Source organism: Megascapheus bottae, chromosome 37 (genome assembly GCF_031878675.1).
Source record: "Megascapheus bottae isolate mThoBot1 chromosome 37, mThoBot2.hap1, whole genome shotgun sequence".
NCBI classification, from domain to species: domain Eukaryota; kingdom Metazoa; phylum Chordata; class Mammalia; order Rodentia; family Geomyidae; genus Megascapheus; species Megascapheus bottae.
The window spans coordinates 4296836-4323906 of NC_143545.1; the positions used below are offsets into that span (position 1 = coordinate 4296836).

A 27071-nucleotide genomic window follows, 5' to 3' on the forward strand; every position below is an offset into this window, starting at 1 on the left:
ACTGAGGAAGCAGAAAAATGGTCTCCTCTGGATAAGAAAGCATCTGAGAAGTACGGATTGTCTTGAAATGTTGGTGTAAGGGTTTGAGAAAGAGGGGAAAGTGGAGACAAAGGAAAGTGTATTAGGGTGCACTCCGGGGCAAACCCCTGGTCGGGACGTGAGAAGCTTAACTGAAACTTAAGCAAATTGGGGTTTTTTATAGACAGGAGAAGGGAAGTATTTCTAGCTTGTGGGAACTGTGATTCTATCACCATCATGCAGGTTCAACTGCACAGGCACAATCACCATCGTGCAGGTGTTTAAACCCAGAAGAGGGAATGGTCTCTGCTGCCCCTTCATTTACCCAGACCACCCCAGAGGCAAAGGGAGGAAGACAAATCCCAGGAAGTTTGAGTGTGTCTTCAGAATGGAAGTTACAAGTTGAGTTGGTATGGAATTGAGTTAGTTATAATATAAACAGGCTCAGGGTTGGTAACACTGAGGTGGAACTTTCCTTTACGTCCACCTGAAGGCTGGCGATGCTTTGATGCCTATTTCCCAATTGTGGGGGTCTTATTGGGTGCAGAACTGGGAGCCAAAGAATGCTGGGTGCCCAGGTCTGGTGACAATGGTTGACCCCAGGCCTATTATCCCCATGTCCACACACAGATCCAGGAGGAGGCATCTGAAGGAGCTCTTAGCTGTCCCCTAAAACTGGGAAGCTGAGCTAGCTGAGCTTGCTGGCCACGACTGACTCCACACCTTGCAGGCCTTACAAATTGACTTTGAGACAAGGTCATCGTTGGGTTTCCAGTGCCCTGGCACCCATGTGTGTATTCGCTGTCACCAGAGCCCCACACCCAAGCCCAGTTTGGGCTCAGCTGGGATTCTCAGCCCAGCCTCTGTGAAGGTGGTGGAAAGAGCTACTGGATTCTCCACTCCCAGCTGAGCACAGTGTGGGAGGAACCTGGACTTTCACCCTCTCGGGAAAATGGACACCTCAGTGTGATCCAAGAAATCCACTAAAGATCAGCCTGTCAGAACCATCCCAATGCTCTTATGGAATTCGTTTGGGGTTGAGGGAGGGCTGAGAGTTGATAATAATAATAATAATAATAATAATAATAATAATAAACACCATCAGTCTGAGAATGAGAAATACGGGAAACAGAATGAGGATCAGCGTTAGCCCAGCAGCCAACCTCTTCCCCAGAATAAGAAGGAATTAGAACTTTCTACTGAAGCCAGTAGTTTCGGCCGCCGAGGGCGGTCACCCTTCTCAAGAAGTGGCAATGGTGAATACAATGCACAGGCTTATTAACAAAACTCAGCCAGAGCTAGAAAATGCTTGGTTCTCTTGGACTTCAGGCCTCCCCGCCTGCCTGGCTGTAGACATTTTCACTTCCCAGTATGCAGAGGCCTGTGTCCTAGTGCATGCCACAAGCTAAGCGAGACTTCCCTCTTTCTCCAAAGCTCTGTTCACCGCTTTAAAGGTGGGTAGATTCCAAGCTGAGGTAGCCCTGCAACATGGAAGAGGACTAGACCTGCTCTTTCTAAAAGAAGGCGCCTCTATAATTATAGGAGAAGCCTGGTGCTTCCAGCCCTGGTCCGTGTCTTGATGCTGCTCTTTAGGAATGAATTACTGTTGAACTCTGAGTCACTGGCACACTATTTGCTATATCCAGGGCCACAGTAATTCTGTAAAACTCATGGTCTTTTTGCCTGGGATTGTCTTGGCTATTCTAGGTCTTTTCTTGGTCGATATGAATCTTTGGATTTTATCTTCTATTTCAGTAAAGAATGTTTTTGGGATTTTGATGGGGATTGCATTGAATTTGTATATCAATTTTGGCAGTAGAGCCATTTTCACTATGTTGGTTCTCCCTAGCCATGAGCATGGGATGTCTTTCCATTTCCTAGCGTCCTCTTTAATTTCTTTCGTAAGGCTTTTATACTTTTCATTAAATAATTTCTTTACATCTTTGCTTAAGTTAATTCCTAAGTATTTTATTCTTTTGGGGGCTATTGTGGATGGGATCATTTTCTTGATTTGGCCTTCTGTTTGTGTATTGTTGGTGTACAAGAAGGCTTCTGACTTTTTTATTTTGCCAGTCCTGGGCTAGAGCTCAGGACCTGAGCACTGTCCTTGGACTTTCTCAAGGCTAAAGCTCTACCACTTGAGCCTCAGCACCACTTCCAGCTTTTTTCTATATGTGGTACCGAGGAATCGAACCCGGGTCTTCATGCATGCTAGGCAAGCACTTTAACCACTAGGCCAAACTCCCGGCCTAGGCATCTGACTTCTGAAGGTTAATTTTGTATCCTGCCTCTTTGCTAAAGTAGTTTATTCATTCTAGGAGTTTGGGAGTGGAGCTTCTGGGGTCACTCAAGTAGAGGATCATGTCATCTGTGAATAGGGATAGTGGTAGGATGCTGGTGGTATTACAACACCAGACTTCAAACTCTACTACAGAGCCATAGTAACAAAAACCGCATGGTATTGGCACAAAAACAGACCAGAAGATCAATGGTGCTGGGAACCAAATAGCTGTTACTATGACATCCAGAAACTATAAGTTTCTGTAAACTGAAAGACCTTAGTAACTGTAAGACTCTGTCTGTAATTTGAAAGAATCGCTTATTGTTTCTACTACCCCTTCCATGATGACCCAACTTCAATATTCTGTTAAGCAAAAAGAACTTGATTTATGTATCCTGTTTGGCAGAACACTTTGACCAACTCCTGACCCCCTCCCCAGGTTTGTTTCAGGTACATGTTGTATAGAGATGGTTACTAAGCAATATCACTAGGCAACCTGCTTGCGTCAATCACCCTTTTGCTAAACGTATATATTCTGCTGTGCAAAAATAAAGATTGAGATCTTGATCAGAATACTGTCTTGGTCTCCTTTCTCGTGTCTGTTTGTCTCTCTCATTCAGGTCTGCTCCTCCTCGAGCTCTAGTTGACTCACCCTACAGGCCGGGGCAAATGGAACAGAATAGAAGACCCAGAAACAGAACCACATACCTATAGGCAACTTGTATTTGACAAAGGAGCCAAAGATACACAGTGGAACAAACACAATTTATTCAATTATTGGTGTTGGCAAAACTGGCTAGCCACATGCAGAAAACTAAAACTTGACCCTAGCCTTTCGCCATGCACAAGCATTAACTCAAAGTGGATCAAAGACCTCAACGTCAGACCGGAAACAGTGAAACTGCTACATGATAGAGTAGGAGAGACACTGGAACTCACAGGCACAGGCAAAAGATTCCTGAACAGAATCCCAGGGTCACAACAAGTTTGAGAGAGACTCCATAAATGGGACTACCTAAAAATAAAAAGTTTCTGCACAGATAAAAGCATAGCCACTAACGTAGAAAGACAGCCAAACAACTGGAAAAAGATATTTACCTATAATACATCAGACAAATGCTTAATGTCCAGTATCTACAGGGAACTCAAGAAACTAATGCCCCCACCCGCCCGCAAACCCAACAAACCATTCACTAAATGGGCAAGGGAACTAAAGAGAGACTTAGCAAAAGAAGAGATTAAAATGGCAGAAAAACATATGAGAAAATGTTCATCATCCATGGTCATAAAGGAAATGCAAATAAAAACAACCCTAAGATACCACCTTACCCCAACAAGAATGACCAAGATTTTGAGCTCAGACAATGACAGTTGCTGGTGGGGTTGTGGAGAAAAAGGAATCCTACTGCACTGCTGGTGGGATTGTAAACTAGTTCGGCCACTCTGGAAAGCAGTGTGGAGTTTTCTTAAAAAACTAAAAATTGACCTTCTCTATGATCCTGTCATACCACTTCTGGGCATCTATCCTGAACATCGTAACCCAGGATATTATAAAGACACCTGCTCAGCCATGTTCATCTCTGCACTATTCACAATAGCCAGGCGATGGAAACAACCCAGATGCCCTACTGCAGACGAATGGATACAGAAAATGTGATATATATACACAATGGAATTCTACATAGCCAATAGACAAGATAAAATAATGGCATTAGTGGGGAAATGGAGGAATCTAGAGCGAATCATGTTGAGTGAGACAAGACCAAAGAAACAAAAGGCACATGGTATCCTTAATATGTGGCTATTAGATCCAAAGAGTACAAGAGCGAGGACTCAGTATTTGCCTACCCAGTGATATGGACATGGAACTGGAAATATAAACACAACTACATAGTCATAAAATGACTATAGACATAATGTTTTATTACATAGATTAAGATGTATCTATGGCATATAAACCCTCGCCTAATTTTAATTATGTTCTAAAATCTAAGTGCCAGTGATTATATATAGAGAGTCCCTTCTTGAACACTCGTTTGTTAAACATGTCATTTGAAATGTGATGTAAAAATCAATGTTAATAAATTCTTTAATAAAAAAAAACAAAAAAAACCCTCATGGTCTTGTGTTGTCAATATTTGCCTCTAATTGAAGACCCCCAAACATCAAAGATGTGATGTCTGACAAAAAAGGGGGAAAATGAAATGGGGTTATCGTTTTAATTTGTTCCAATTTTTTAATATTACCAATATTGTTTGTAGTGCCCATATTATTCTATGGATTGAAGCTAAAAGTTTTCCAGCTAGCCCCTATCAGACATACTTGTTAAATTTGGTTTGAATTATCACTTGATCTGAATCTGTTTTGCTCTTGGACTCACACTTGTAAGATGCTGGTTGTGTATGGCTAGGTATTTTCAGAAAGTAACCAGAAAAAGTCTGAATTGTTCTACGCTTCTATGATTTCGTGCAGCCTGGCCTGTAGCGATTAAATGACTGAACTTGCTTGTCCAGTTCTCACCTGAAGCCCCCAAGAGGCAACTCCTGTCACCAAATGGCTTCTGACCTGTCTCCTGACCTGTTTCCCAGGTTTCCAAGAAAGAAGCAGAACTAGGACCAATTCAAACCAAGTTATATGGCTGCAGAGTTTTATGGTAGGGCTAGTTGGAAAACGTTTAGCTTTAGTCGTTAGAATTGAAAGACCCGCGGAGACCCGCACCCAAGGACGCACACAGGGACCACTGGATGCAATAGGCAAGAGGGTTTTATTCGGGCATATGCTCGGGCTTCTCAGGTACACGTGACCTCGAGATCCGTGAGGTTCGGGTCAGTGGCTGAGAGCCTCGATCTGTCTCGGGAGTGACTTTTTATACAGTCCTGCAGTCCGTTACAACAGAGTTCGCGCTTTTACAGCCAATAAGTTTAAAGTATTACAACCAGGTCTGCACGCAGGCAGCCAACCCTTGTGAAACAAATTATACATTTTGACCAATTATCATTCAGATAGAGTACAATAGAGTGTAGGTGCTGAGTTACACATCTCCGGCCCCTGGTATGGGAAAACAACCCTAATTTAGTTAACACATGTTGTTTAGTTGTTTATTCTTTTCAAGGTGGCCCAGGATGTTAGTTAGCTGCAAGATTTAGATAACAGGCCATGGGCAGTTGCCCTTTGCCCTAATCCCAGGCCTCGAGGAGGAGGAGGGGTCTTCCAAGCAACCTCCCAGGGAAAGTGTTACATGGCGGGGTTTAAACAATTTGTGCAGAGGCCAGAAACAGCTTGGTCAGGCACAGAAGTCTGCTCCTTAACAATGTGGGCTAGTAGGGTCTTTGTGCTGAGTAGCACATTCCAATGGGCCTGAGGTCCTGGGGAAAATGACCCTTGTCCTGTTATAGAATTAGCTCCTTTCAAGGCCTGGATGGCGCTACTGCCGGCTAGTTGTTGATTACAGATAGCAGAGCAAACGGGACGTTACAGAAAACAGAACAAGCAGGACGTGGGCTAAGCTTGTAAAAACTACTACCATGGGGAAGGGGCAGGGTCGGGTTTTACACAAGTTCCTGCCCAGTTATGAGAGATACAGGTATTAGTAAGGCGTGCTTACAAACTATTAAAAAGTGCCCCCATTCTGAAGCAGCAACCGTCTTGTTGTCCATGTAAGCTGCCCAGGGTATAGAGATGAAAAATAACTACCCCCAGACCCAAAACCATTCCCCATCAGTAAGCAGAATAAAAAATTTCCAAGGACCCAGTGGCGGCACAAACAGGAACTTCTGAGCCCTAGTCAACCATCGTTTACACAGGTGTCCGTAAGCTCCAGGAACTAGCCTATTTGGTGTCAAAATTAGACGGTACGTATAGCATCGTATAACATCTATTTCCCAAACTATAAAACTATTCTCTGACGGTTGAATGGGACCCGGAGTCGTGAGAACTTCCCGTCAGTTTCCACCAGCCTGGGAAGCTCCCCATCCCCATCTCATCTCTTCCGACCACCTGATGGGTGTGAATCTGTGACATTTGCCTTTGAAAGGTCTGTGTAAACTCTGACTGTCAGCCTCTCCCCAGCACCTCACAGCATCACTGCTTTGAGGTGTGAGTGGACAAATTTCTTGCTGGCTCCCTTAATCTATGACCAACTGGCCACAGTTCCTCAGTTAGCAAAAGCATGAGTTAAACTTTAAGATGACAGCACTATGGTTCTGACCTGGGATCTTTCAGAATAATGTTGGCATTGTAAATAATATTGACAGTACTGAACTTTGGAACTAATAAAGCTAACTCGTTTACACCATTACAAGAGGAGTTGCCAGTTTTGGTCTCTTTAACAAAGATAGGACACATGACATACTGCATGAATTGCAAAGAAATACCCTGGTGCACAACTTTTTTAAGGGAAGTAAAAAATAACACGTGGCAATGGGGACTTCTCTAGTGCTCACAGTTGCCTGTATTCTGAAAGTCTGTGAAATTCCATTTTTAGTTGTTTCTAAGAACAATGGTGATAGTTCACCAGCACTCCAATGGCTACACTGCTATTAAAAAAAATTAACCGTATTGTGCAGAATAACTGTCCCTCTACCGTAGTATGCAGAATAGCTGCTCTGTACAAAAAAAAAAAAAAAAAGGTCCTGGTTTAGTCTGGGGCAAAAATTAATTGAAGAAAGGAGTAAATACAGCTTCTCTTCTAGGCTCCCAGACCAGGAGGCAGGTTTCCTGACTCCCCAAGTTCTGGGGTTGGGCGAGGCAGGGGTGGGGGCAGATAACCTGTTCTAACAGATTGTTCCCAGGAAGGAAGGCTTCTAGGTGACTACTTGTTTGCCTAAGATGGGTTGTTATATAGTCAGATCTCTACAACTTCCTCCCCAAGAAATGAAACTTAGTACTGACAGTCACTTGTGGTTAGAGTTGGGCTGGACCTGAGGTCTCCTATGGGGCCAGAGCTAAGGGGACCCCCCTCCCACACCCCCATATCTGATGAGGGCAAAATGGGGGGTTGAAACTCTGTGGCACAACTACTGGGGTTGCTTGAAAACCAAAGGCTTCCTGGGGAAAACTGAATAAAAGAAAAAATTAAAAAAATAAGGATATAGAAGACATAGAAAAAAGTAAGAATCACTAGAAATAAAAAAGGGGTCTGGGACAGTGGGTGACCCCCCAACTTTTAAGGCACTTCCAAAGTGGGGTGTTGAGCCCCAAACTCTAGCTGCCAAAACCTACAAACTCCAGGAAGGCTACTGGATAAGCGAGGTTTAGTTAAGTTTTCCTTTTTTCTTGGCCAGTCCTGGGGCTTGAACTCAGGGCCTGAACACTGTCTTTGGACTTTCTCAAGGTTAGAGCTCTACCACTTGAACCATAGCACCACTTCCAGCTTTTTCTATGTGTGTGGTACTGAGGAATCGAACTTGGGTCTTTGTGCATGCTAGGCAAGCACTCTACCACTGGGCCAAACTCCCAGCCCCTGAAGTTTTCCTTTTTAAATGTAGGAACTCTTCTCGGAGGGTGGTTGACTTCGGTGGCACAATGAGGAATTTCTGGACAAGTCACCATGGTAAGAAAACATGGCAGGGTTTGATGAAGTAAACTTGCAGGTAAGCAGACCCCAAAACTGACACATAGAAAGGTGTGGGCAGGCTGTGGCAGTGTTGGGGTGTTCTCACAGGGAAATACAGACAGACACAGGACTTCTTGGGGGTGTTGGGTATTTCTGTGGTAAAGGCAGGAGAGTCTGGCTTCAACATTATGCAAAGTAGGTGTTGTTGTCTTTGCTCTCCTCACAGCAGGTGTTTTTTTTTTTTTCTGGGATCCATAACCTTGAGAGAAGGGGGCGCCCTGCTGATCTGCATTTGGGGCAGGTGGTAGCTTCTGGCTGCATCCTGGCAGACTCAAGTTCATTATCAGGTGGGGCTCCTGCCTCACAGCCACGTGTGTCTGCATGTAGTGCCAGGTGCTGGGACTCACACCTGTAATCCCAGCTACTCAGACGATCTGAGCTTCAGGATTCTAAAACCCGCCTGGGCAGGAATCCATGAACCAGCAAAAATCCAGAAGTGGTGCTGTGGCTCAAGTGGTAGAGCACCAGCCTTGAGCAAAAATGCTCAGGAGCAGCAGCCAGGCCCTAAAATTCAAGCTCTAGCACACACACACACACACACACACACACACACACACACACACACACACACAGAGGCTCATAAAGGCAGCAGAGAAAGGCAGACATGGGTCAGGTTTCATGGGGGATTGGAGGGCAGGGGTGAGGCAAGCCTGCAGAGTGACCCAGGCTGGGGGGGGGGGGGCTTGTGTGCAGAGGTGTGCTCAGGAGTCCTGTGGCTCAGGGCCAGGCCTGGCTAGGTGAGCAGGTGCTATGGAGGCAGGGTGGGTTCATCTGTTTTCTTCTTGGTTTTGAAGATGGCTGAAGAAGTCCTGGAGAGAAAGGCTCTTGCCATGGCCAGAAACACAGGAATGGAAGCCTCAGCAAAGCCCAGCCTTTATCCTGGCCCCAGAAGCCCAGTTAGTCTCCCTCCCTCTCCCTCTCCTTCCCTACTCCCCCCCTCTCACTTTTATGATGTAGGTGAAACCTAGAGTGGTGGCAGTTAGACACATGTTCAGGTTTTGGACAAGGTCCTAGATTTTCTCTGGAAGAGAAATCCAGATGCTGTGGGTTCAGATCCATCCTCCTGACCAAAGCCACAGGGAACTTTAGGCTTTGTGTTTGGTGTTGGGGTGGGAGGGGAGGGGCGGGGAGGCAGAGTGAAGCAGTTCCTGGGATGGGAGCTCTGATCTGGGGGGGCGGGGCAAAGACAGGATGGAGGAAGGCCTGGAGAAAGAAACCAAACAAGCACCTGCAGTGTGCCACACCCTCTTTATTTATTCCCTGACTCTCTCTCCCACACTCCTTTGTCTTGGAGTCACCAAAGAAAGCCTCTACCAGCCCCTGTCCACCTCCCTTCTCTTTCTGACACCCCTGGATGAAGCCCCAGTTGCCAGAGGAAGGGAGTGTAATATGGAAAAGGCAGATTTGACCAGAGCAGCCCTCAGATGAACAATTCACCTAGAAAAACAGGACGAGGGGCTTGGCTCAAGGACAGGAATCCTCCCACCCTACCCTTGAGATGAAGAGTTCAAGCCTCACAGAGGAGGGAGAAAGTGTTACATAAGGAGGGGCAGGGCGGATGGGCTGAGGCCTTCCCAGAACCCTGGGGTTAATTTTAACATGGGATTTGAATTGAAGCCAGGGAACTCCTAAGGGCAGAATTTTGGCTGCTTTCCTGTTGGTTTCTTAGCTTTCACTTTCCTCTTCCCAGAAATCAGAAGGCAAGAGAGAAATGCTACAGAGGCTGACATGTCAACCATTTCACCCCATTTCTCAGCCAGAGTCGGGGGTCCAGCCAAGAGGGTTTTCAGCCCCCTGGTGGGCTGACAGATGACAATGAAAGAGTGCGCTGTGCGGCTGCGGGAATCGAGAGTGAGTGACTTAAAACAGCCAAGCCTGGCGCTGGTGGCTCACACCTGTCGTCCCAGCTGCTCAGGAGGCTGGGATCGGAGGATCTGGGTTTGAAACCAGGCCTGGGCAGGAAAGTCCACGAGACTGTCAGTCATCACCACTGAATCACTAAATCCAAAACAACAACAACAACAAAACCAGCAGAAGTGGTACCACGGCTCAAGTGGCAGAGTGCTGGCCTTGAGAGAAGCCCCCTCCACCCCCCAAAAAAAATCCCCCAAACCAGAAAAACAAAACCCAGACTCTAAATTCAGGACCAGTACGGGGGAGGGGGGGCCACATCACAGAAACCCACCAAAAACTCCAAGGTCAAATGTGTTTCGGGGGCCAGGAGCGTGTGTGTGTGTGTGTGTGTGTGTGTGTGTGTGTGTGTGTGTGTGTGTGTAGGCCCTGCAGTTTGAACTCAGGGCTTCATGGCTGTTTCTGAGCTTTTTTTTGTCTTGGTGGGGGAGGGGGTAGATGGTTCTTTGTGGGTCTTGAACTCTGGGCCTGAGCACTGTCCCTGAGCTCTTTGACTCAAGACTGGTGCTCTACCACTTGAGCCACAGTACCACTTCTGGGTTTCTAGTGGTTAATTGGAGATAAGATTCTCATGGGCTTTAGTGCCCAGGCTGAGCTTGAACTGTGATCCTCACATCTCAGCTTCCTTATTACTAGGATAACAGCCTCGAGCCACCGTGCCTGACTCCTGAGCTTTTTGTTCAAAGCTGTTCCCTCTTTGTTTGTTTATTTGTTAAGTTGAGCTAAAAGTCTCCTGGACTTTTTTTCCTGTCCAAGCTGAATTTGAACTGCCATCCTCAGATCTCAATCTTGGGTATAACTAGGGTTACAGACATGAGCCACCACGCTGGCTGTTTTTCTCCAGTTCTGGGGCTTGAACTCAGGGCCTGAGCACTGTCCTTGGAATTTTTCAAGGCTAGTGAGCAACCACTTGAGTCATAGCACCACTTGAGGCTTTTTTTATGTTTGTAGCACTGAGGGATCGAACCCAGAGTCTTCATGCAGGCTAGGCGAGCACTCTACCACTAGGCCAACCTCCCAGCCTGCCTTTTGTTTTCTTTTACTGTAGCACGATTTGAACTCAGGACCTTGTCATCAGATGGAGGCGAGGGTTTAGTGAAGCTTGCATTTAAAATACAGGAACTGTTCACTTAGGGTCCTTGACGTAGGTGGCAGAATTTGAAATTCTGGACAAGTCACATTGGTAGGAAAACTTGGCAAGAGTGAGACAAATAGACAAAAGGCAGACAAAAGGCAGACAGAAGGGCAGTGGCACACTCTAAGAATGTGGGTGCTCTCATATGGGGAGATAGAGAGACAGAGACAGAGACAGAGAGAGTCAGAGATGTATAAATATCCCAGAGACACACAGCTCCTTGGCTGTTGGGGTGTTTAGGGTAAAGGCAGGGGTTCTGGCTTCAATGTTATGCAAGGCCAGGTGCTTTATCTTTGCTTTAATTACGGCTGGTGTTGCTTTCCAAGCTTCCTGGAAAGATTGCACCCTGAGTTAAAAAAGAAGCTTATCTTCACCTGCAGAAAACTAAAGTTGGATCCTTCTTTGTCACCCTGCACTAGAATTAACTCCAAATGGATCAAAGACCTCGAGGTAAAAGCCAACACACTGAAAACTTTACATGAAGGAATAGGAGACACACTAGGCCTCCTTGGCACAGGTCGAAACTTTCTCAATAAGGACCAAGAACACAGCAAATCAGAGAAAGGCTGGATAAGTGGGACTGCATTAAACTGCAGAGCTTCTGTGTGGCAAAGGACATAGCTAGTAAACTAATCAGGAAGCCTACAGAGTGGGAGAAGATCTTCACCAACCCTACAATGGACAAAGGCCTCATATCTAGAATATATCAACAGCTCAAAAAATTGAATCACTCCAAAACTAATCTCCAAAGAAACAAACATCCTATTAAAAGATGGGCCAAAGACTTAAAGAGAGTCTTCTCTGAAGAAGAAACAAGAATGGCCTATAGACACATGAAGAAATGCTCAACATCTCTGGTCATAAAAGAAATGCAAATCAAAACAATTCTAAGATTCCACCTCACTCCAGTTAGAATGGCCAGGATCAAGAAATCTACTAACAACAGATGCTGGAGGGGATGTGGCCAGGAGGGATCACTACTACAGTGTTGGTGGGAGTGCAAACTCGTTCAACCACTATGGAAAGCAGTATGGCAGTTCCTCAAAAGACTAAACATAGAGCTCCCCTATGCCCCAGCAATTCCACTACTTGGAATTTACCCAATCATCCAGAAACAAGGACATAGCAAAGCCACTAGCACAATGATGTTCATTGCAGCACTATTTATTGTGGGGAGCCGGAGCGGCCGCCACTAAACAACCTCTTAGTTCTCGTTATTTGGTATGTGAATGCAGAGCGGTTGCTCTTTCCACTGAGTCTGCGCATATGACGTCAGAGGCCTGACCAATCCCGAGTTTTAAAACGGCCCTGGCAACAGAGCGACCAATGGCAAAAAAACCCCGGGTTCCTTGAATGTATATAAGCAGCTGCATTTCCCTGCCCAGGCCCTTTTTGCTTCCTGCTCTCCCTTCAATCAAAAGGCTCTCCAATAAAGTATGATTTGAGAAGAATCCTCGTGGTGGTCGTTCTTCCTCGCTGGTCGAGGAGCTCGCCGCAACTGGTGCCGGAAACCCGGGACCTTAGGAAGACAGGACAACAAGCGAGGGGCCGAGGAGGATTCAGAACTCGACATACGGAGAGGAGACGTCGGTAAGAATCAGCCTGATCAGCTGAGATCCCCAGGTATGCTGTTTTTTTGGGTACAATTCTGGATGCTTGCTGTTGTCCTTCCTTTGTGTGTGCTGCTGGTGTGTTTTTATTGTATTTGTCTGCGTTGCGGGAACTCACAGATTGTTAAGAAAGCCAGTAGGACATTGACGAAGCACCAGGATAGTCTCTCCGAGGCAGAATCAAATGGGGAGGAAAAGGGTAGGCCAAAAAGAAAAGGGAAAGAAAATAAAGAAAGGAGATGTTATGTCAAAGAACAGAGGGTGGACGCACCCTTTCAAGATACTGTGCAGGAGGGAGATAAGGAGGACCAAGGCATAAGAACAATGGAGCCGCCCCCAGGGCAGTCTTACCCGGATCTAGACAGGTTTCAACATTTACAAATAAGGGAGTCTAGAGATGAGGAGCTAAACGATTCAAATGAGGAGTTAAGCAGCTCAGATGAGGAAGTGACTAACAATTCAGATGAGGAACAGGACCCGAAAGAGGGAGAAGGCTTGGAGGAGGCGGCTGCTAGGTATGAGGAGGGTAGGTATGGAGTTCAACGACCTCTTCTGGCCGGAGAGTCTAAAGGAAATGAGCAAGAGAGAATCATGCCCTCTGCGCCCCCGCCTTATCCTGTGGCGGCGGGAAAAAGTCATTTCATAAAAGGAAGCACGTGGTCCCGCCTGGCGGCTGCGTTCCCAGTTTTTGAGAACCCAGTTACCCAGGAGAGGACCTTTGAACCAGTCTCCTATAAACAGTTAAAGGATTTGATGGAGGCAGTACGTAATTATGGAGTTGCGGCCAGTTACACCACTGCCTTGCTTAGAAGACTAACTGTTAATGCTATGACACCTAATGATTGGTATGAGGTCGCGCGGACATGCCTCGATTATGGACAGTTCCTTGAGTTCAGGTCTATAGTTATGGACAGAGCTCAGGCTCAATATAGAGTAAATGTACAAGAAGGGCGGCCCGAGTGGACTGTGGACATGCTCCTAGGGCAAGGACAATGGGCTGCCGATCAGACAAATTTCCCCTGGGATGTTTATAAGCAAATAAATGAGGTTTTTTACAAGTCCTGGAGGGCAATCCCAAACAAAGGCCAGGTCACTGGCAGCCTCACCAAAGTTACTCAAGCTGTCACGGAGCCATTCTCCGATTTTGTGGCCCGTGTGCTCGAAACGGCGGAGCGCGTTTTTGGAGATCTTGATTCCCTATACCAGGGATCAGGTGGAAACTTTGGCTGCCACTGTGGATATATGGGCGATTTTATTATGTGCCTTTCCCAATGTTATTGATAACCATTATCCCAAGCATCCCCTGCTTGCCTTTGTAGAGGGAAATTTGGTTTATTTTCCCATTATTACCTCTAAGAAGCCTTTGGCTACAGCCTTGACTATTTATACTGATGGGTCAAAAACTGGCCAGGGTGCCTTTGTGGTGGAAGGTCAAAATCCAGTCGTGTTATATTTTCGACCGGATGTTCCCCAGGTCACGGAGTGCCTGGTGGTTCTAGAGGTGTTTAAAAGATTTGAAGAGCCCTTTAATCTTTTTTCTGATTCACAATATGTTGTTAATGCTGTTAATTCTCTTGAAGTCGCCGCCTCAATTAGGCAGGCCAGCATGGTTTCTAACATATTATTACAGATTCAATCCCTTATTTTGGCAAGAAAGAATCCCTTTTATATAGGACACATGAGAGCTCATACCTTGTTGCCAGGTCCCATGGCCAAGGCTAATGCCCAGGTAGATCAGGCAATTAGGGCCATGGTTTTGACAGCTATTGATTCTGTAGAATCAGCAAAAACTTTTCATCAGTTATATCATGTACCTGCTAATACTCTTAGAATAAAATTTAATATAACCAGACATGAAGCACGAAATATTGTTAAGGCCTGTCAGTCTTGTGTGATTTTTCTCCCCTCTCCTAATGTGGGGATAAACCCTAGAGGCTTAAAACCAAATGCCCTATGGCAAATGGATGTTACTCATTTAGCGGAATTTGGAAAATTAAAATATTTACATGTCTCAGTGGATACCTATTCTGGCATAGTACATGCCACACCCTTGGCAGGAGAAAAGGTTTCCCATGTAAAAGTACATTGTTTAGAAGCCTGGGCGGCCTGGGGAAAACCCCTTCACTTAAAAACTGATAATGGCCCTGCCTATACTTCTCATGGTTTCCGCGCCTTTTGTGCGCAAATGCAAGTAGCCCATACAACAGGGTTACCATACAATCCGCAAGGACAAGGAATTGTGGAAAGAACCAACAAAAAATTAAAAGAAATACTTCAAAAACAAAAGGGGGGAATTGCGGAAGGAGCATCTCCCAGGGAAAGACTTTCCCTTGCACTTTTTACTTTAAATTTTTTAATTTTAAATAGTGATGATAAGTCAGCAGCAGATAGACATGCTGCCCAAAACCCAAAAATTATAACTGAGATGGTTAAATGGAAGGATGTTATTACAAATAATTGGTGCGGACCGGATCCCGTAGTAAGGAGATCCGGGGGAGCTGTTTGTGTTTTTCCACAGGAGCAGGAAACACCGCTTTGGGTCCCATTGCGATTGACGCGAAAGGTGGAAGGAGAACCCGAGAAAGGCACTGACGATGAAGATTATTTTCATGTTGGTGGCAATACTAGCAGATCCAGTGATGGCCCAGGAGAGGATTTTGTGGGCGCTGATGAAGACCTTTCCATTACCAATGCCCGTGACTAATGCTTCTAGGACAATGGACTGATTAGTTTGAAAATCTAACCACTCAATTAAGATCAGAAATTATGTTAGTTGATAGGACCAGGATCACAATAACAGCAGGACAAGTTTTGGACTGGGTAAAAATTTCCCTGTCGTTTGTTAAGGAGTGGGCTGGGCTGGGAGTGTTTGTTGCAGCCTGTTGTGGATTTTTTGCCTCTGGTTTCTCTGTCGCATGAGATCTCGCAATAGAAGGGATAGAGTACTAATTGCTCATGCACTCACTGCCTTGGAGCAAGGACACTCTCCCCAAAATTCGGCTTGCAGCTTTAAAAACCAACTAAAAGTGCCCTGTACTGCCTTTGCACCCTCGAGACCTTAGTCTATTGCACGAGGAATAGGAGTACAGGCAGCCAAGAGTTGTGAAATGTTGGACAAAGTACCACTCCTGACTCTTAACAGGTTAGGGAGAGCATGTGCGTCAGCATATGGGTCTGCGCCCCTAGCCCATCTCCACAAAGGGGATAGAGGGCCTGAAGGGGAGGGGTCCAGAGTTGATCGCCTGGGTCACTCCTCTAGAATGGGACCTCAAGTTTTACTTTGGAGGACAGCACCTCTACTCTCTTCACAACAGGTATATTGACTTGCTGCAACAAAACAAGAAAGGGGGAGATGTGGGGAGCCGGAGCGGCCGCCACTAAACAACCTCTTAGTTCTCGTTATTTGGTATGTGAATGCAGAGCGGTTGCTCTTTCCACTGAGTCTGCGCGTATGACGTCAGAGGCCTGACCAATCCCGAGTTTTAAAACGGCCCTGGCAACAGAGCGACCAATGGCAAAAAACCCCGGGTTCCTTGATTGTATATAAGCAGCTGCATTTCCCTGCCCAGGCCCTTTTCGCTTCCTGCTCCCCCTTCAATCAAAAGGCTCTCCAATAAAGTATGATTTGAGAAGAATCCTCGTGGTGGTCGTTCTTCCTCGCTGGTCGAGGAGCTCGCCGCAGTGGAGCTGTGGATCAAAGTGGTAGAGCACTAACTAGCCTTGAGGGAAAACCTTCAAGGACAGTGCCCAGGACCTGAGTTCAAGCCCCAGAAATACCAAAAAAGAAAGTATATATAATAGTATAATATACTGTGTAATATTATCATGTTATATTATGCAGTATATTTATAATAGACCATATACTACTATGTTACATAACTGTGTATGTATCCTAGAACATAAATAGTATGTCATATGACATATTTATACTATCTGTCATATAGCATATGGTCAAGCTGGGCTTTGAACTCAGGGCCTGGACCCTGTTCCTTAGCTTTGTCTCGCAAGCCTGGTGCTCTATCACTGGAGACACAGCTGTCCTTCTGCCCTTTTCCCGGCTCCTTGAAGACTTCCCTGCCTGCCACCCTCACATCTCAGGCTCCTGAGTAGCTGGGGTTACAGGAGGGGACTCCAGTGCTCAGCTCCTCCATTCTTTCCTTTTCCACCATTGCAAGATGGCCTTTGGTGGTAATTGGGCCAGGACAAGCCACAAGACGGGAACGCTATGATCATTTTCCTTCTAGAGCTTTCCTTGGATTCAAACCCTCCCCTTTCTCTGTTTGCAGTGAAGGGGCTCCAGGAAAAATACACAGGAATATCATCATCTATCACGCCGGCCGAACACCACTGCTGTCTGTTGACTATTATGGTTCTGTTTGGGATGACAGTTGTGCTAACGGTGATTCTAGCAGGTGAGTGGCTTTGAATGACCAATGTGTGGCTTAGGCCCCGGGACGGGCACAGAAAACAGAAGACTGATTATAAAGCAAATCCATTGTGTGTTTAGTGAACCAAGCAGAAAGCCGCATTCCAGAGCACAGCCTGTATTCTTCCTGTCCAAGAGAGTGGATTGGCTTTGGGAATCAGTGTTTCTATTTTTCTGAGACCAGAAGGAACTGGACGTCCAGTCAGGACTTTTGTGCCTCCAAAGGAGCCAATCTGGCCACCTTTGACACCATCCAGGACCTGGTAAGAAATGCTTTTGGGGTTCCTGTTCTCTGTGACATGCTGAAGACACCCCACCCTGACTTGGAGAGGTTGTGTGAAGTTAAAGGGTTGGGCGCCAGGAGCTCATGCTGTCATCCAGCTACCCAGGAGGCTCAGATGGGAGGATTGAAGTTCCAAGACAAACTGCAAGAAAGTTGGTGAGACTCTTACCTCCCAGGAAAAAGGTGGAACGAGATTTGTGTTAAAGCCTTGAGCACAAGAGCTCAGGGACAGGACTGGCAGGGTGGCTTGGTTTTAAGAGTTTGATAGCATGCAGGAAGTCCTGGGTTTGATTCCTCAGAACTACATATGGCAAAAAGATGGGAAGTGGAGCTGTGGATCAAGTGGTAGAGTGCTAGCCTTGAGCAAAAAGAGACTCAGGGGGGCGGAAGTTTGGCCTAGTGGTAGAGTGCTTCCCTAGCATGCACGAAGACCCAGGTTTGATTCCTCGGCACCACATACATAGAAATAAAAGCCAGACCTGGTGCTGAAGCTCAAGTGGTAGAGCTCTAGTCTTGAGAAAGTCCAAGGACAGTGCTCAGGCGTTGAGCTCAAGCCCAGGACTGGCAAAACAAAACAAACAAAAAAGACTCAGGAAAGGTGCCAGGCCCTGACTTCAAGCCCAATATTGGCACGCTTATGTAACCACGAACACAGGAACACACACACACACACACACACACACATATAGCTTCTCAGGCGGCTGAGAAGTGATATAACAGTTCTAAGCCAGCCTGCGACAAGGGAAAAATAAACTTCACCCGAAAGACAAGGACTCTCATTTTCAACTCACTGTGTTTTATTACAGAATTTCCTGAAAAGATACAAAGATTCGTACGATCATTGGATTGGACTGAGAAGAGAATCCTCAAAGCACAGCTGGAAGTGGGCAGACAACACAGACTTCACCAACTTGTACGTTGTCAACCATCTTTTGGCTTGTTTGTTTTGGGCAAGGACTGAGGCTTGAACTCAGGGCCTGGGCCCTTGTTCCTGAGGTTTTACTCAAGGCCAGCGCTCTACAACTGGAGCCACAGCACCACTTCTATCTTTTGCTAAAGAGTTTATTGGAGATTAGAGTCTCATGGACTTTTCTTCCAGGGCTGGCTTTGACCTGTGATCATCAGATCTCAGCCTCCTGAGTAGCTGGATGACAGCTGTGAGTCCTGGAACCCAGCATGGATTTGTTGTTGCTGATGATGTTTTATTTTTCTGCATTTTGGAAACAGTTGAGCCTGAGTGGAGGTCACGTCTAGGGAGCCCACAGGTGGCCGTGGGTCATGAATGAATGCGTGGTTAGTGTGACTGGGATGGACGGGTGATGGACAGACAGGTGGCATTCACACCAGGACTTTGAGAATGGAGAAGAAACGCAACTCAGCCATCAGCGCTCATCACTAATTTGAGACGACCGCTGGTCTATTCTGTTGAAACTCCAGACGGGCTGGTTTGTGGCCTGGTGCTGGAGTGCTTTCCTAACATGCACAAAGCTCTAGGTTCAATTTCTTCCTAGCACATACATACAAATGGTGCAGTGGCTAAAGTGGTAGAGCTTCATCCTCGAGCCAGAGAAGCTCAGGGACAGTGCCATGCCCTGAGTTCAAGTCCCAGGACTGGCAAGAAGAAAATAAATAAATAAAAGGAGGGGAAAAAAAGACAGGCAACAAGCTGCGCTCTGGTGGCTCTCACCTGTCATCCTAGCTACACGGGAGGCTGAAATCTGAGAATCAGTGTTCAAAACCAGCCGAGGCAGGAAAACCCATGAGACTCTTATCTCCCATGAACCACAGACACACAAAAAAAATAAGCCAGAAGTGGTGCTATGGCTCATAATGGGAGAGCAGGCCTAGTCTTGAACACAAAACCTCAGGGAGAGACCAGGCCCTGAGTTCAAACCGCATACTTGACAAAAAGAAAAAAAAGAAAGCAAGTATGTAGCCAAATGTGAATACTGAACGTGTTTCTGCTTGGCTCCAGGGTGGAAGTTCGAGGGGGCCCTGGGGAATACGCTTATTTGGATGATGTTGGAATTAGCAGCTCCAGGGTCTACGCAGAGAAAAAGTGGATCTGCAGCAAACCAAGCCTCTACGCCCAGTGTCCAGCTGCCTCCAGCTCTCTCCTACCCAGTGTCTCCTTCTCTACATACTGTCTGCTTGTAGCTAGGATCCTAATAGCTCATGCCTAGAATCCTAGATATGCAAAAGATTAACATCTGAGGACCTGGGTTCAAAGCCAGCCCGGGCAGGAAATTCTGTGAGAGTCTCAGCTCCAGTGAAACACTAGAAAACCAGCAGAGGCACTGTGGCTTAATTAGTAGAGCACTAGTCTTGAGCTAGGGCCAGGGCTCAGGCCCTGAGTTCAAGCCCCAGGATTGCCAAATAAAATAAAGTTTACAGCAACTTTAGCGTTGCTACTAGGGGACAAAGATGTGACTTCTCTATTCTGGGGTTCATGGAGCCAGGGGGTGTCAGAGCCCACTGGAAACACGAGTCACTCACCAGTGACACACGTGCATGACACGGCCAGGCGTCAAAGGCCTGTGCTACCAGAAGATGAGATTTACACATTTCCCACCTGAAGCTCATCCCACTTCCTGCTTTTACTTTCACCATATCTTTACTTCCAAGGAATTGTGAAGAAGGTGAAGGGATAAAAAAGAATAATAACTACCCCCAGATTCAAAATTATTCCCCTTCAGCAAGCAGAATAGAAACCTGTTGGGAGCCAGAGTGGAATCAAACTGTACTTTGATTTGCATCAAATAATTGCTTGATTGTCTCATTGTTTTTTGGCTTTCTCCTGTTCAATTGATCTGAGATTTACCATATGAATGTAACCCCCAACAGTTCCCTGATTAACCATCTGGATGTAACACCTGGCAGTGCCCTGGTCTCAAGAAGGGATATAAGCTTTGAGTTGATAATAAACGGGGCTGCAGTTTTTGCCTGGGCTGCAGACCTCCCGGACCCGATGTGTTTGTCTCTCTTCTATTTTTTCCAGTCCCTGCCCCCTATTTCAGGAACCCCAATTTGCTGCCGGTAGGCCCCGGCAGAAACCGTGATTGGAAAATGTCTCCAAGGACCCAGAGGCTGCACAAATGGGAAAGAAAAATTAGTAAGCCACCTTATCTGAAAGGAACTTATAAACCCAGTCAGCCATTGTTTGTGCAGGTGTCCATAAGCTCCAGGAACTCGCCTATTTTGTGTCAAAATTAGATTACACGTATAGCATTTGTTTCCCAAGCCATAAAACTACTCTCTCTGACAGTTGAAGGGGACTCAACTTCTATCAGTTTCCATCGCCATGGAAAGTCCCCTGAGCCCCACCTTATCTCACTCGACCACTTGGTGGGTGTAAATCTGTGGTTTTTGCCCTTAAAAAGACTGCGTAAACCCTGCTTAACAGCTCCTCCCTCCTCACTGCAATGAGTGAGCAGCAGAGGGACGCCTCGCTCTTGGTGGTCTTCCTTGGGGCCCCCTCCTCTGTGCACAACAGAGGATTCCTTTCCTCTCCCCATGTTACCTTAGAAACGCAACACATCTATTCTCTCTCTCTCTCTCTCTCTCTCTCTCTCTCTCTCTCTCTCTCTCTCTTTCTGTATAGTGTGTGTGTGTGTGTGTGTGTGTGTGTGTGTGTGTGTGTGTTGTGCTACTCACTTAACATGGGGAAATGACATTCTTCTTTACAATTCTAAATAACTGAGCTTGGAATCTTATGTAATCTAGCCCTAGACATAGACTTAGTAGAAATGGATGGCATTGTAGAAGTTCTGTTTTTGTACCATGGTCATATACTTGTGTGTGTGTGTGTGTGTGTGTGTGTGTGTGTGTGTGTGTGTGTGTGTGTGTGGTGTATGTGTGTGTGTCTGCTTGTTCTGGGCCCTGAACTCAGGGACTCGTGCTGTTGGTTGGCTGTTCTTCTGAAGAAGGCTCTCTACCATTTGAGCCTCAGCTCCACTTCTGGCTTTTTGCTGGTCCATGGGCGATACGAGTCTCACAGATTTTCCTGCCCAGGCTGGCTTTGAACTGTGATCTGTCATTTTAAAGATTACCAAAAATAATGGGTGCAGAAGTAGGTGAGCAGATTCCAGAAGCCGAGCTATGTGCTGGTCTTTGTGAAATGTGAACCACGTGATTCTAACTTGAAGCCACAGCTACTTTTTGCCTGGGGATTTTCAGATAAGCTTCCTGTCTGGCTGGGGGTCTTTAGATCGCTAAACCCATGGCTCAGAGGGTAGGGCACCATGAGACTACATAATGCCCTGAGTTCAAGTCCCCCTGCACCAGCACACACACACACACACACGCACATATGTGTGTGTATGAATGTACTTATAATACATAATATATTTTATAAATACATTAGATTATGGCTGGAAGTGTTGCCTAGTGGTAGAGTGCCTGTCTAGCTTGCAGGAAGCCCTGGGCTCGATTCCTCAGTACCACAGACACAGAAAAAGCCAGAAGTGGCGCTGTGGCTCAAGTGGTAGAGTTCTAGCCTGAGAAAGGTCTAGTACAGTGTCCAGACCCTGAGTCAAATCCCAGAACTAGCAAAAACAAAACATATATTATATACACACATGTTTACATATATATGTATGTATGTAATATATAACATATTAATATATGTGTATAATATAGAATTCATATGCCAATGTGCATGTGATTGTATTTCAGACACTATATGTGGGTCTTTTTTTTTAAACACTTTCTCAGGTTTATGTCTTTTTGTTTGTTTGCCTATCCTGGGCACTGTGTCTCTCCATGGCGGGTGCTCTGACACGAGCCACAATTTTTTGCTGGTTCATTGGTGCTAAGAGTCTCCTGGAGTTCCCAGGCTGGCTTTGAACTGTGATCCTCAGATCTCAGTCCCTGGGTAGCTGGGGTGACAGCCTGAGCCACCAGCACTGCTCTTAGGCTTCTTCCAGCTCCCTTGCAAACCATGCAGAATAAAAGGCCTTGGGAGGGAGCGGAGGGGAGGGGATTTCAACCCTTTCTGGCCTAAGCAGAGGCCATGGCGTCTCCACTCTCCTGGTCTCCTGCGGAAATGGGACATTGTCACTCTGCACGCTGCAGCCGCGCCCTGCGCCCACACAGGGGCGGTTGATTCCCTGCCAAGTCCACCTGGGCCAGAGACCAAGGCTTCCTTAGCACAGCTGAGTGTGCGTGTGTGTGTGTCTGTGTGTGTGTGTGTGTGTGTGTGTGTAAAACCCTAGAATGAGCAGGGAGCAGTGGGTGTTCCACGTCTGTCACCCCAGTACTCAGGAGGCTGAGATCTGAGGATGGAGGTTCAAAGCCAGGTAAGGTAGACAAACCTGTGAGACTCTTATCTCCCGTGAACCAGCAAAAATCCACACATGAAGCTTTGGCTAAAGTGGCAGAGCACCTGCCTTGAGGGGGGAAAAAAAGAAACTAAGCAAGAGAACAGGGTCCTGAGTTCAAATTCCAGCACCGGGGCAAAACTCAACACACACACACACACACACACACACACACGAGTAATCTCTGAGCAGAGCCGTGTAGAGACCTGAGTTCCAGTCCTAGTAGAAAATGACAGGTTCAGCTCACATTTGGTGGCTGTGGAGAATTTACTTTGTGTTGGATTGGATTGGTTTGTTTTGGGGGTGCTGGGGTTTGAACTCAGGGTCAAGCACTTGTAGACATGAGTTTACCTCTAGAGCCACAGCTCCACTTCCCGTTTTCGGGTGGTTCGTTGACAATAAGAGTCACATACTTTCATGCCCAGGCTGGCTTTGAACCTCCACACTCAGCTCCCAGCCTCCTGAGGATCTGGATAACAGGCGTGAGCAGCAGTGGATAGACGAGACTTTTTCATGGTCCTGTGTGGAGTTTGGGTGGAAAATACAAAATAACTTTTACCTACTTTAAAGGGTTATAGGGAAGTTGAGCGTAAAACAAACACACCCCTAAAAATCCTCCTCCTCCGGGGTCCTGTGAGGCCTAAATGAATTTTGAAGTTTAATGAACTTCAGTAAAGAGTTATTTCTAAGCAGCCTCCATTCTGCAGAAGTTAAGTCTGAGACCATCTCGTTGTCTGATAGCTCCATCCAGGCTGTACTGGGGACTATCCTTACGACAGATGCATTGTTGCATCCATCTGTTGTCTGATAGTTCCTGTCTTAGTGGGACGTGGAGTCCACACTTTGGAGGGACGCCAAATCCCTCGGGTTTACAGCCTGGATGCGCATGCGATTTGTCTGATTAAGTGTTTTGTCTTGTGTTAACTGTTTTTAATTGGAGAGAAAAACCAACAGCTAAAATCCTAGAGACGGTAGGCAACGAGGCATCCAGATGCAGAAAGCCTCTGCTTGGATGGCAGAGATGGTGTCAGCTCCTAGAGTCACTCGTGCTTGGCCATTCAAAAGTAATGAGCCGGGAGGTCATAGAATAGTTTGTGAGCATGCCTTACTACTGTCCATGTCAATTTACTCCATAACTGGGCAGGAACTTGTCAGTTATCTGTAATAGTGGGTAGTTTACAATCCTGAATCCCATGTTTGCTCAAAGCCCAAACTGAGCAAATTCTGAGTTGACACCAGCCACAAATTCTGGAAAAAAGTTTGTGGACCTGAGGTTGTGTCCTTATTGATCTGTATATTGGCTTATATAGATAACTTAGGCATAGTTAGGGTCACAGAAACTAAGATTCCCCAGACAATCAGGAAAATGCCTTTGCAAATGGGTGCTAATAAGTAAGCTACACTGTTGTAGCCAAAGAAAAGATTTGTGCAGTTGGTAAATGTTGTGTTGTTCCTGATATCTAATCCTGGCAACTCCTTCGTAAAATAGGCTAAGCTTTTAGGTCCCTAGAAACAACACCCCTGAGTCAGCTTGAAAAAGTTACAGAACATGGATCTTCTGCCCATCAATCCCCCTCCCCCTTTAAGATAAAGGGATGAGTCATTTTTGGAAAAAAGAGGATAAATTAGAGGCATGGGTAACAGTAGTAATAAATGTACAAGAACGGAAACTGCACTTGTAAGAAATGTTTACAGGTTCAAGTCTTCTATACCTGTCTAGAAAATCCTAGCCTCATTCAAAGGAAATCTGGTTACTAAAAGTTGTCACCCCGGTAAATTATTTTGGGGTCTCGCCTTATACTGTCTTGAAAACCAATGGGGTGCAAGCAAAAACAAGTGTGCTCAGGAAAAGCAATCAGGAAATCACTGGAAAAATTCACCAAAGTGAGGCCTTGGGTTAAGCTTCTCTAACCAGTCTGTGCAGAAATTTGCAGGCCACCCAGCAGGAGGTGTGACATTCTACTGGAGCTACTGAGAGATGTCGGGAGCAAGAGTGGAATCAAACTGTACTTTGATTTGCATCAGATAATTGCTTGATTGTCTTATTGCTTTTTGGCCTTCTCCTGTTCAATTGATCTGAGATTCACCATATGAATGTAACCCCCAACAGTTCCCTGATTAACCATCTGGATGTAACACCTGGCAGTGCCCTGGTCTCGAGAAGGGATAAAAACTTTGAGTTAAGAATAAACGAGGCGGCAGTTTTTGCTTGGGCTGCAGACCTCCTGGACCCGATGTGTTTGTCTCTCTTCTAGTTTTTCCAGTCCCTGCCCCTTATTTCAGGAACCCCAATTTGCTGCCGGGAGGCCCCGGCATCTGGCGCCTGAACAGGGACCTGAAAATCTGGGACGAAGGTGAAGGACCCCTCCCTGTGGTGAGTAACACATCGTAGGACTATTAAGAGAGTATAGTCAGGAGTAAAAATTATGGGTCAAGCTAATAGCCATGGGTTATTTCTACCGATCTTAACAGGCCTATTTGAAGCCCACGGAACGTGGGTGGAAAAAGGGGTGCTTCAGAGCTTCCTACAGTTTCTCGAGGAGGCATACCCGAGGTCTATAGAGGAGGAATTCCAAAAAGCCTGGCAGCGGATAGGAAAAAGAATTCTAGATTAGTATGATGTATATGGCCCCGAAAAGACCCCAGTAGAGGCTGCTACTGTATGGAATTTAGTAAGTGAATACATAGATCCTCTACATGAAAATGCTGAACTTAATCTTGAATTAAGGGAACTTTATGAGTTAAAGGACCCTTCTGAAGAACCTGAGGCTGAGCCATATGCCGCAGCCCAAGAGAGTCCAAGTGAGATCTTGAAAAGGGAACAACAACCAGTAGATATTGAGTATCAGAATTCAGGTTTGAATACCAAGGAGGAAAGTTATGATGAGTCATTGGAGGGCCGGGTGGCTACGATAGAGAAGAAGTTAGAAGAAATGCTACATCTTCTATCGAAAATGGGGACAGAGCAGAGAGCCCCCCCAGAAGTAGGAAAGAAAGATGACCCTCAGGCCACTATGGTGTCTGATTCTAAACCTTACCCCTCACACCCACCGCCTCCGGCTGCAGCCTTACGGCCTCAATCCCTTTCTCAACCTTTAGGCAAGCCTAAAGGCCCTAGCAACAAGTCCCTTTTAACAGGCACTACAACCAGGCACAGTGCATCGCAATTAAACCTGACTCAGGCTACTAGAGAGAGGGAAGGTATTTCAGGGCCTCGATGCTTCCCTAGTTTAGTTGATCATGATGAACAAGTATACCATCAACCTGTTCCTGTTAAACTATTACAGGATTTAAAAAATGCCTGCTCCCAATATGGGCCAACTGCCCCTTTTACTCAAGTAATATTGGAGGCCGCGTGTGCTGGTATTGCATGCCCAAATGACTGGAAGCGGCTTGCCAGAGCATGCCTTAGTGCGGGAGAGTACTTATTATGGGAGACAGAGTTCACTGCACAGTGTCGGGCTAAAATTGAAACAAATAGGTCTAAGAACCTGCCTTACACTGTTGATCAGTTGTTAGGAGAGGGAACCTATAAAAACACCGAAGATCAATTGGGTTATGCAAAGGAGGCCTATTTACAAATAAATGCTGCGGCGAGAGAGGCTTGGAAAAAGTTACGCAATTCCAATCGTACAAAAAATCTAGTAGAAGTTAAACAGGGACCAAATGAGCCTTATCTAGAATTTTTGTCTCGATTAATGGAGACTGCAGACCGCCTAGTACAAGATGAGAATGCAAGGGAGATTATAGTTAGACACATAGCCTATGAAAATGCCAACGCCGCCTGTCAGGCGGCTATCAGACCCCATAGGAATAAGGGAGGAATCACGGACTTTATTTCACTGTGTGCTGATATTGGACCCTCCCATGTACAAGGCCTTACTTTAGCCGCCGCTCCTCAAGGAAAGACTGTTACTGAGTCTCTAAAATATAGAGGTCAGCGGCATTCTCGGGATGCTAGACCCCCAGGGCGTTGCTTCTCTTGTGGACAAATAGGACATTGGATGACGCAATGCCCACGCCAGGCCAGGCAAAAGAGAGAAAAATCACCTGGCACATGTCCACGCTGTGGTAAAGGGAAGCACTGGGCTAAAGATTGCAGGTCAAGAACAGATCGCAATGGCCGCCCGCTTTCGGGAAACTGGAGGAGGGGCCAGCCCCTGGCCCTGCAAAACCATGGGGCAGTCCCTCCCTCTTCTCGGCCACAAGTGCATCTTCTAACAACCCCCCAAAATCAGTCTCCGGCCTCCTCCGTGCCACCCCAGGAAGTGCAGGATTGGACCTCTGTTCCTCCACCTGCTCAGTATTGACCCCAGAGATGGGGACACAAGCTCTCCCCACGGGGGTCTTCGGCCCCCTTCCCCCGGGAGTGGCTGGATTGCTGTTAGGGCGAAGTAGCTCAGCCCTTAAAGGGATACAGATTACACCTGGCAAAATTGACCAGGATTTTACTGGAGAAATCAAAGTTATGGCCT

At 46.3% G+C, this 27071-nt stretch overlaps 1 protein-coding gene and 2 pseudogenes across 2 annotated transcripts in view; 2 read left to right on the forward strand and 1 right to left on the reverse strand.

Moving 5' to 3' along the window:
* Positions 1–27071, forward strand: part of LOC150042096 (lysophosphatidic acid receptor 3-like) — a 181658-nt pseudogene that overhangs the window by 59673 nt on the left and 94914 nt on the right.
* Positions 1–27071, reverse strand: part of LOC150042100 (cytochrome b-c1 complex subunit 7 pseudogene) — a 51656-nt pseudogene that overhangs the window by 13069 nt on the left and 11516 nt on the right. The window lies entirely within an intron of this gene.
* LOC150042101 (C-type lectin domain family 2 member D11-like) lies at positions 16745–19461 on the forward strand. The gene is made up of 5 exons (XM_090325164.1): positions 16745–16757; positions 16856–16981; positions 17077–17258; positions 18085–18191; positions 19254–19461. Exons 1-5 carry the CDS (start codon positions 16745–16747, stop codon positions 19459–19461), a joined length of 636 nt encoding a protein of 211 aa, XP_090181290.1.

Excerpts from the sequence above, each read along its gene's own strand:
- LOC150042101 (XM_090325164.1), top strand. Across the intron at positions 16,982-17,076 it reads GCTAACGGTGATTCTAGCAG|TGAACCAAGCAGAAAGCCGC; the intron begins GTGAGTGGCTTT and ends TTGTGTGTTTAG. Across the intron at positions 17,259-18,084 it reads TTGACACCATCCAGGACCTG|AATTTCCTGAAAAGATACAA; the intron begins GTAAGAAATGCT and ends GTTTTATTACAG.